General features: G+C 47.5%; 2 protein-coding genes across 2 annotated transcripts in view; one reads left to right on the top strand and one right to left on the bottom strand.

The window, feature by feature from the left end:
* Window positions 1-1,255: 1,255 nt before the first annotated feature.
* Window positions 1,256-4,810, bottom strand: LOC119389642 (NEDD8-conjugating enzyme Ubc12). The gene has a single exon (XM_037657001.2). The coding sequence runs from the start codon at window positions 4,707-4,709 to the stop codon at window positions 4,158-4,160; it is 552 nt and encodes a 183-aa protein (XP_037512929.1). The 5' UTR covers window positions 4,710-4,810; the 3' UTR covers window positions 1,256-4,157.
* Window positions 4,811-5,045: 235 nt separating this feature from the next.
* LOC119389632 (roquin-1) overlaps window positions 5,046-10,809 on the top strand; it is a 264,759-nt gene continuing 258,995 nt past the window's right edge. Inside the window, exon 1 of the mRNA XM_049412057.1 lies at window positions 5,046-5,555. The gene's annotated coding sequence lies outside the window, so the exon portion shown is untranslated. The remainder of the gene's footprint in view (window positions 5,556-10,809) is intronic.

The raw sequence follows: 10,809 nt of genomic DNA, 5'->3' as shown, positions 1-10,809 counted from the left end.
CATCGAAAATGCAGCCGCTGCGGTCAGGATTCGATCCTGCGACCTTTGGGTCAGCAGTCGAGCGCCATAACCACTAGACTACCGTGGCGGGGCAACACCATGTGAAGTCATTTTAGAAGTGCCATCTAAAAAGTAGTTCCGCAACTGTATTTGATCGGTTCTGTTACCGGAACACATCTTGAGCTGCATACAAACGAATCTATACCTTTGTAACCAACAGTGCATACATTTCTAGCTTTGCAATAATAAGCAGGAAAATACGTAAAAGTTAAAGGAGGACCATTTTGATGTTGTTCACTTCACTGTAGCTAATCAAACATGGCCATGAAGGAACAAGACGTCCATGCCCACTCATCATTGTGGTGCTTTTCGTTGATGGCGTTCTTGCATTTTGAAGCCAATAGTGGGCGCTGCAGTGATGGAACCCAGTTTAATATCCATTATCGCAAGCGTAAATCTTATGCGCCCACATCATGCTTCCATCATAGTCGAAAATGAAGAATGTAACTTTGTGTGCAGCATAGTTCACGAAAGGTGCCTTTGTTGTCTGTGTCGAGAAGTGTCTGTTCCCAAATGACCGATGGAAAGCATTCCTGCTTTTAACAAATTTATGCATCCAAGCACACATGTATATGGTGCCCAAATTGAAGCCCATATGGTCAGTGTGCCGTGGACCCTTGTAACCTGTGAAAAACATCTGTTGCTTGAGAATAGTACTACCATCACAAAAGTACTACTTTCAAGGCCAAACTTGGCAAGCCCGTGGCACTTGGCAATGGTTCTGACAAGCTCAATGAGATAGCACCTTTATTTTTTGCAAGAAACTTTCAAAATAAAAAAAAAACTCTTGTGTCAGTATGCCTTTGAAAACAAGTTTAGCAATTGATTTTTAATTAAGCTCTTGGCTCATTTGAGTGACTACTTGGCAAGCATTTCAAATTTCATTGTACTTGATGCTTGGTAGAAGTGCTTATGTCTAGTCATGACATAAGCAATTCTAGCGGGCATCAAAACCCAACCTAGAAAATATTCATGCCAGAGGTACTTGAAAGCAGCAAAAAGAAAAAGAGGTCTTCTGAATCAAAAGAAAATGAAAGGCTTGACTAGTATGCGTTATAATATGCTGCTTGGGAACTTGTAACACACTGTAGTGCTCTTGAAGGCGACTTGCACAGACCACAGAATTGCTTCATGTGGGCCACAAATTGCATTCAGACTACAGTGACATCCCCACTAGAGAGGGTGCAACAGCAGGCCTGCAGTCGCAACTCGTATTTATTCACTCAACCCAGGGTTAAACAAGGATGCGGGAACAGGGTCAAAAAGGAGAAACGTGGGGCTCTTTCAGACACAACAACCTAAACGAAATGTCTCTGTATGCCGAGTTGCCAATGCCAGATACAAACCAAACGATGCTTGACACACGCACACCGTAACACAAGCTGCAAACAGGGAGCATGGCTCCCTTTGTCGCCTTGACAAGCGAGACGAGATGGTTTGTCGCCGAGTGAACAAAGCAACCTCACAGGCCACGCACACACTTCTCGCAACACCGGTGCTTTCACATCTTGCGATACATGGCGTCGCACATTTCAAGAGGCTAGTGCGCACACACACATCTTTGTGTGTGTGCGCACTAATACATGTACTGTAAAAAAAAAAAAAAATTGCCTACTGCTGTTGTGCACTGTGAGCCAAGCTCAGTAGCATTGGCACCCGTTCCTTGTTTTGCTTGACTGGGGAGACTAGAAGAGTTTCCCTGGCCCCATTTTGAAACACTGGGCCACTATTATCCCAGTCTGTTTTTCTCCACAACTTGCTGAACGCCCTGCCCGCTTAGGTCGGTCTGTCATGCGATGTTACGAGAAAGTGTGGAAACTCCCCTTCTCAAAATGACAGCTACGCACTGCTCATGCACAATTAGGCTATGAAAACAAACAATTTCTAGTTATATGTCTTTCTTGCCATTTGCCCCTGGTCAAAATTTTTTTTGGCTGGCACCTGCATTGCCTGTCATGTAACATTACACAACTGCTACAACTCAGCACATCAAGGTGATGTGCTAAACCAGCACATATTAGCAACACGCACAAACAAAAAAAAGTATTTTTTAAAATGCCAAACATTGAAAAAGGAACAAAAGATAATTGCTTTGATATTTCTCTCTTGCCAACTGCTCCCTGCCCACAGTAAAGAGCAGGAAGTGCTCAACAATGCTGCAATGCAATGCCACTGAGCACTTTCGCCAATTCTTAGACAAGTATCCTCACAAGGAGCAAAGGTCTATTTGGCGATATTCTCCTTTCCTGGTGATCGCACCGCTACAGTCGGATACAACTTGACACGCCCGTATGACCGACACGCAGCAGCCTTTGCGACTACGGAAACAGTCATGCACTCAACAGTGTTCTCCGAAGGCGGGGTCATGACGTCAGCCTGGAGTGCACTGCAATGTAGATGCGCTGAGCGAAATGCAGAAACGAGTAGCGGAACAAGAGGGCAGGACTAGTGGCCAGGACCACTCTTGTTCCGTTACTCGTTCGTGCACTTCGCTCAGTGCATCTTCACTACAATGCCGTACCAACTAGCCCAAATTGAAGCTTTGCTGGAGTGCATGCCCATTGGTGCAGGCTTGTGCACATCTGCCTTTGAGGAGGAAATGTTGCGGCCTTGTTAAGTTGTATCCAAGTATGGTTCAACCCACGAACAGTAAAAGAGAATAGCGCACAAACACAGCAAAACAGGGGTGGACAGTGTTTCTGTGTTGTCGTTCAACCCAAACACTTTCCTCTTCGGCTATAGTCGGCCAGCGAGGTACACCAAGCTTGTCAGAGCAGGCAATGTTATTTGTTCAAAAGACTTTTCACAACTGAGGAGAGCATTTTATTAGACCAGTGATCAAACACTGTTGTGTAAATTTCGTGTCAGGAGAGTGTAATAAAATTACAAAGGAACAGTTTTACGTGGCACGCCCGTGGGTGGACACGGAGGATACCGATCCACAAGGCCCCTGGTAGTTTTCCTTTCCGCATAGGCAGTGCCCATGGAGAGGGAAAAGGATCAATGGCAGCAAAAACATAAAGGCCTGCATGTGCAGTCCGGATGAAAAGAGCAACTGCAAAAATAATGAACACCAGCAGAGCAGCTGTAGCGATGTGACAATCAAAAGCTTTAACACACCCAGTGCACAAACAACTGAACACGTTCTTTGCCAGTATGAAACTGCTGGTTTAATGAGCCTCTCCCACACATCATGCCAACTGAAAAAAGGACTACAGTGCAGCCGAGAGGTTTCTGGCACATGACCACATGCAGGCAAGAGTGTAGATGAACGGATTAAAAATGTATTCTTTGTTTAGAGCGCTGAATCAGCCACAATTGTACTACAGCGACTATCGAGGTGACAGGGTTGCACTATGTTGAGCTGAACTTTTCACACAATCAAGGTACCAATCAGATTGGCAAGATTAAAAAAAGAAAAAAGCACTGTTGCATGTCAAACGGCAATCAACACCATCGGCTCCGACGCATACCGTGGCATGCACAATAAATCTACGACGCAGCGAATGTCCCAGCAGTCGCACATTGTCTGCCAACAAAGCCTGGCTTCACTGAAACCAGACGAAGCCAGTAGGAACAATGTTACAGTTAAACGCACACCAAGTCTGGTGAAAGCAAGTGCACTTCGACCCACGACTGATGAACCGTACATACCACCACTTACCGTATAACCAAAGCATGGTAACCACCATAATAAAGGCGTCACAGAAGCGTCTGCCTGTTTTATAACGCCATCGGAACAAAGAAACAAAGCGGGGGCAGAACTGTGCGTACAATGCATAGGGGCGCTTCACTGAATGAAACTCGAGAAACACAAAGACATACTTGCGGATGACCGTGTTACACAAAACGTTACAAAAAAAGGATCCCTCGAGGAGCCTTCTCAATAAGCACAACAAATACAGCCCGTTATAAGCCCACTACGAGGTTTGTAACGACCCAGTGACGCGTACATACATGCCTGGCACAAGTGGAGCACCACTGCAAAAGCACCTAGCACAACGGTGGCGGCGTCAGCACCAGCAGCAGCATCCCATCACACACTTTATTATTTTACCCTCAATCCCCCAAAGGATACGAGAAGACAGCATAGCGGGCTACTTCAGGCACCGTTCAAAGTACGTCGCGCCGATGTAGCCTCCAAGCATGGCCTTCTTGACGTTTTGTTCAAACAGTCTCCGGTTGCTCTGCAGAACTTCCGCGGCGTCCTTGTTGAGTGGGTCCTCGGGGTTGGGCTCGAGGAAGAGGTACTGCAGGCCGTAGACGATAGAGTTGACCGTGAGCACAGGCTTCCAGTCTTCGCGCAGGATGTTGAGACAGACGTTGCCGTCCAGGTCTATGTTCGGGTGATAGACCATTGTGTCGCACTTGACCTTGGGCGGTTCGTGCGGGTAGTTTGGACTCACGCGAAAGCTGAACACGAAGCGTCCGTTTCGGTAGAAGCCCTCGTCGGGGCAGATGACCAGCTTGAAATTCAGCAGATCGTCCGGATCGGGGAACTCCATCTGACAGGTCTTGGGCAGGTTCAACTCGTTGATGTCCTTCGTAATGCGTAGCTGGGCCGCTGAGGCACGCTTCTGGCTCGTCGGCTTGTTGCCCGTCGCCTCGCCGTCCTTCTGCTGCTGCTTGAGGGAGAAGAGCTTAATCATTGTCACACTCCTTCGTACGAAATCACAGAACAGAGACCACGCACAACGATGACCCTACGCCTAGCGCCTTGGCCTTCCCACACTGCACTGCGCAGCTGCCAGATTGCCCCTTCGACACGATGCAACCCTAATTTACCTCGCCTTCGGGTGCGTAGTTCTTGAACGTGCCGCTGCAGTAAAAGCGCTGCCGTAGCAACTATTGCACGCTGTTCTGTTCTGTGAGTGTGCGAGTGACGCGCACCGTCAATTTGCGTGTACTACGAGAACTGAGATGCGAAGAGCGACGTTCACTTTCTGAAGTGGCATGCGCATTAACTTGTGGGTTGTGTTGCGGTTGTGTTGGTTGCGTATCTGGCTTGTTTGGGCCACGACCTGAGCATCCGTGTCCGCATCGTCGTCGTCGTTGTGAGCTGGCATTTGTAGAATCCTCGCAAGGCTCGAGCTCCACGCGAGCCTCGCACTTTGCCTCGCGGAGCCCGCGCCAGGCGCCCGGGATCCATCCACCAGCCGTGACGGGCAGCGGCGGCCGTCTAGCCGGCCCCCAAACGCAGCCCGTTTGGAGGTGAGCTAGCGCCGTAAACAAGAGGGCCGGCCGGGGCTTTCGTCGACTGGAGGGGGCTCGAAGATGTGTGGGCTACTCGTACGATGAAAGGAAAACGCTTCCACCTGATCGTGCGGCTCAAGTCTCTCTTCTGGCTGCCCGCGTAGCCCGCGCACGGCGTCCGCGGACTGCTATGCCGGTTGAGCGCCGCACCACAGGCCAGTTTCGGGCAGCTGAGACCATCGCAGCGTTTTAGCCAGCAACAGCCGGCCGACCGAACGGGAACTCGCCGTCTTCCCAGCACGGTAAGAACGCCAGCCCGGCTTTAGTTCTCACCGCAACCAAAGCACGCATTCGGCTACTTTGCGCGTGCTGGCGCTGAGGAAGCACCCTCAGCGGGAATAGCGAGCATTTTAGTGGCGATCATTTGACGAGTCTTGGCGTTTCTAATGACCAGCGAATCAGCTGTGGAGCATGGCAGAAAAATCTTGTCCCGATGTCTTCCGTTGAGCTTGGGAGCTTGGTTAAAGCCGCCGCGTTTTTGACGGCCACCGTGGAAGCCGTTTTAAGCGCGGAGATAGCGCACTTACAACCCTACTGCGACCATGCCGTTTCATTTGTTTGTGTTCAGCGGGAGGTCACGTGCGTAGTAAAAGCGAAGTAATCTTTCGGCGGCCTTTTTTTTGGCCCCCCTACATAGGTAAATGGCCTTGCTTATCACCTCGCCACTCGTTTTTCTTTGCCCTGTCCCGAGAGCTTGTCCGTAAAAAGCCACACGGGCTTGAATTTTCCCCCTGTAGTGGCAGCCAACACCTGGTCACTGAGCCAGGCTGAATAGTTTGCTCACATTGCTCTAATTGTGCGTGCAGTATTTGCTCAATAGCCTGAACATCACTGGCTGCTTATCTTAGACAGAAACAAACATCATTAAGCCAGTTTGGGCCTTGGTGATCCCAGTCCGTCTTGTTAATCGGTCTCGGGTATTCCAAGCGTTTGCATCTGAATATCTCACGTGTGACAGGTAGCATGTCGCCTTGCAAGTGAGCTAAAATTTTCTTCCGGCACACTGCTACAAGCAACTCCGCTTTTAGGTATTTCTGGGTACGGGGTGTATTCATTTTATTATCACCATTGAATATTTCGCCATTTGATATAAAGGCAACCTTAAATTTATATACATATTGCAATAGCATTTTAATCAGTGTAGCCTGATGTGAAGGAAAGCAGGGCATTTCATGAGACGTTGAATCGGTGTTATCTTTGGCGAGTGTGTGTTAGATGGTACGCAAGTCATTTTGCAGTAAAGGAAGTTCAACATTGCTTAAGCACCTGGCTGCACTGTGCATCTAAAATTGCACCTCCTCACTGACATATATGGGATGCACTAATGTATGATAGTAAACAACCAGTTTGAAATTTCTTAAGCAATTTGAAAACCATCTGAAGCAAGGAAAGTATAATGGGGTTGTAGTCTATTTGAGATTTATAGTGTAAGAGAAAACAAAAGTGTGTCAAAAAACACATGTATGCACAAGTTAGCACACCACCCAACCTTTATGCAACAGGGGATGCGAACCTCCACGTTTGCCATGTAGTGCACTACCATCAGCGGCGTAGCCAGAAATTTTTTTCGGGGGAGGTTCAAACATACTTTATGTATGTTCGTGCATGCGTTTGTATGTGAGCGTGTATATATATGCAAGCAAAATTGAAAAATCCACAGCATATCCACGGGGTGAATGATGATGAGTGGGGCGAAGCTCCGGAGGGAATCATCGGTAAACCGTGAATACTCCGAGTAATTCGCCCAGTATATGATCAAGTAAACACGTGAGAAACACCGTGTATATATTAAACATCGAACTTTCATTGTACTGTTCGTTTACGTGGTCCCTTCATTACAGCGGTCCCCCTAGCGTACGTCGCCGCACTGAATCGAACGATTGCCTTCCACCAATGACACGCGCCATGTGTGAATCTTCCGTGAATTCTGCTCAGTACATCATCAACGACGTGAGATCGGGCGCGTTTATACTAAAGGGTCAATGAGAGTCATGGCGACTTGCAGCTCACTTTTATTTTACATGTACGCTGTGAATTTTTATTGTTAATCAGGCACAGGAGAAATCTCAACACAGGCACTACCTTGGAGGTCAAAATCCAGTGCCTATATATACGGGGTGGTCAGTGAACGATTGTGCAGCGCGAGCAGTCGGTTTTTTCAATCAAGAAACTCGCTAGCAGACGCTGCCTGCGTCGGCCTCGCGAGGCGAGAGAAAGGGGGGGTCTAGAGCACGCATCTGCAACGCAGCGAGCGCCTCCGCGCCATCTAGGGATCTTTCTGAGAACTAGAGGTGGCTACGACAGCGCCATCTAGTGAACACTCCAAGAACTAGAGGTGGCTACCTACTACTACAACTACATACATCGGGGACGACCGACCCACGCCTTAAGGAGCTTCGCCCCTGACTACCATGGTGGTGGCCCACTTTCGTGCATAGTTATGCTCTGGAGGTGCCACTCTTAGTTTTGGTGGCAAATCTAGAGCATTCTCCTTGTGCTGCACAGTATGTGAACTTTGCGCATAATACAGAGGCTGTGGGTTCAACCCTTACTGCCAGCAAGTCATTGTTGTCCATTTTCTTGTGCCTTATCCTGTAATTACTGCACTTAAAGGAGAGTATAAGTAATGCCCCCTCCTTGACTATGCTGACTTCATCTAGTGTTGTCCAACAAAAACAGTGTCACTTCTTTTTGTTCATTCAGCACTGTTGTTACTATAATGTAACTGTGCTGAAGGCAACTTGCCCACTCCCACATGGGTGCAAAAGTTCACAGGCACATACATGTTCAGTGGTAGAACTCGTTTGCAACTATTTTGTGGTGCATTGAAAAAAGTACTTTCCACCACTGGTTATCCTCTGGTGGAACTTGCTGTTGGGCTAGTTGGTAACTCGTTATAGTGAAGAAACTCACAGGGTCCCTTATGCCTAAGACGACTCGAAGGCGTTCTCAGTTGATGTGTGCACCCTGCCCCGCCACCCTCCAAAAGCTTTGTGCACCTAGCATGGTTATGCACTGCCTCCAGGATCGGAGGCACCTTTGACCAAGCTACGATGTCATGTGATGATGGCATCATGTGATGTCACACATCATATGGTGACATTATCACATGATGATTTTGTGCATCACTCGTGTTGTCCCCGACGCCGCGGGACGCCGACGGTCAATTTTCGCGTTTGATGAGGCATATAAGGCTGTCGCCTTAAAATTGGGCACAAATTAACGCTCTCTCATTTATGCACACACCCATATGTGCTCATGCTCAAGACCGCCCCCTAAACGCACAAAAAATGCCGTGTGTCTTTGGGGGGGAGGGGGGGGGGAGGGTTGCGTGAATGAACGAGTGCAAATTTTACTGTGATGATGTATCCACTGGATTAGTCTTTTTCTCAGCTTGTTTATAAATGTACTTCAACCTTCCTCTCCCTAAACAATTTATTCCTTCTAGTGTAGGTTTTCTAGGCTTATTTCTAGAATGAGTTGTACAGCAGTTTTTCTTGGCAACGCCTGAATGTGCACACACACATCTAGCTTTAGTGTTTGGATAGGTTTGTGCTAAGTGGACCCAATCTGGAATCTGTGTGCTTTGGCATATGTTCAGTGCATTAATCAATTACAGGAGTATTTGTATTATGGATGTTTCAAAAGCTGAATTTCATTGCTGCCTTGGCTTACAGCTGGAAACAAACACCTGTCGCAATTACTCAGTAACTACGCTGCCAAGAACAAGTTGATTGGCTTGTTTATCTGGCTTTGGCACAACAGGTATTATTCGCCTCAAGATCGGGCTACAGGTGGCAGCACCATTGCCGCGTTAGTGTGGATAGGCGGCTGGCGGCACATATACAAATGTACATAGCGACTCTTCGTTGTAGAAAGTTCGAGCCGATTTTTGGTGAATAAAATGCGTTGACTGCAGCCTACTAGTAGCCTGTATGTTCTTCAGTGCCGAATGATGCACGAAGCCCGCCGAACGTTGCTATTACTTATGAGAAGTGCAACAGGATGCTCGTCCTCAGCAAGAATCTGAGTTTTTGCACTATATGACATTTTTTGATGTTTTATTTCTACGTGTTTAGCTTGTGTTCTGCCTATTACGCACTGCTGGTGTGTGACTGAACTAATTACACATTTTCTTCTTGCTTATCTGGCTGCTAAATAGCACTTCGTGCACAGTGTGCACGAATACGCACCCTTATTTTTTTCTTATTCAATTCTCCATGATATGTAGGACAGTTGACAGGAAATTTAGCACTATGAAGATATTTCACACATACGCTGTTTTTATACCGGTAACAATGTAAAAAGATAACAGTTCAACACAGAGCTTTCTTCGATTGATTACGCCCCGCCACGGTGGTCTAGTGGTTATGGCGCTCGACTGCTGACCTGAAGGTCGCGGGATCAAATCCCGGCCGCGGCGGCTGCATTTTCGATGGAGGTGAAAATGTTTGAGGCCTGTGTACTTAGATTTAGGTGCACGTTAAAGAACCCCAGGTGATCGAAATTTCCGGAGCCCTCCACTACGGCGTCTCTCATAATCATATGGTGGTTTTGGGACGTTAAACCCCAGATATTATTACTTCGATTGATTATCATTACATTGATGCAACAAAGGTGTGATTAATTTATGGGACAAAAGTGTGGCTCTTTTTTTCAAGCCAATGATGTCTGCTGCCTTCCAGCAATCTATAACGCCGCACAAAAGCACAAGGCGATGTAAAAACAAAAAAGATGAGGTTTTGCATGGAATTGCCATGATATGATTGTAAGACACGCCATCTGGATTAATATTTGACCAGCCGGGTCCTATAATGCGAACCTAAATCAAAGTACACCAGTGTCTTTGCATGCATTTTGTGCCGAGTTAAAACAGCGCCCGCCTGTTCAGTTTTATCATTATCGTGTCATTCTAATTTCTCTTCTTTTTAGGGGATTATTTAAGTACCTAAGAGTCGGGCTTCACTTGACAGAAATATTTCTCTGTCGTGGGAATAGGACTGCACAATAAAAGGATATACGAAGCACAACCAAAGCTCGTCGCATAACCGACAAACGGCAGTCGCGCAGTTATACAACAAATGTGACGCGCAAGTGCATGGCTGAAAGCCTTGTTTTTGTTTACCACTGAGAACTCTGCATTCACAATGTACTTCTCATGTTTAGGACAGGTGCACTTGACGATGTGCTTGAACCGCGAAGTGGCAGCCACACTTAAAGGATCCTGGCAGGGTGCGATGACCACACGGCACTCTCTCGACAGGTGCACTCTTATTGCAATGCACGTACAGCCTAGCAAGGCTAAATGCTTCTGTACATCGTGTTTGGCATATGTTCAAGCAGTTAAGACTGTGCTAACACGATGGACAAACAGCCCTTTGAAGTCGTGCATGACGTACACGCGCATGCAGACAACCCACACTAGGCGTGGTTCGGCCAGGCGGCGACTCACTCCGCTCAGGACGAATAGGGGTAATATGCAAGAACACTGGTGCA

Source organism: Rhipicephalus sanguineus, chromosome 1 (genome assembly GCF_013339695.2).
Source record: "Rhipicephalus sanguineus isolate Rsan-2018 chromosome 1, BIME_Rsan_1.4, whole genome shotgun sequence".
Lineage (NCBI taxonomy): Eukaryota > Metazoa > Arthropoda > Arachnida > Ixodida > Ixodidae > Rhipicephalus > Rhipicephalus sanguineus.
This window is presented reverse-complemented; position numbering and strand designations above follow the sequence as displayed.

Bases quoted from the DNA above. Each gene is read 5' to 3' on its own strand.
- LOC119389642 (XM_037657001.2), bottom strand. From the start codon at position 4,709: ATGATTAAGCTCTTCTCCCTCAAGCAGCAGCAGAAGGACGGCGAGGCG.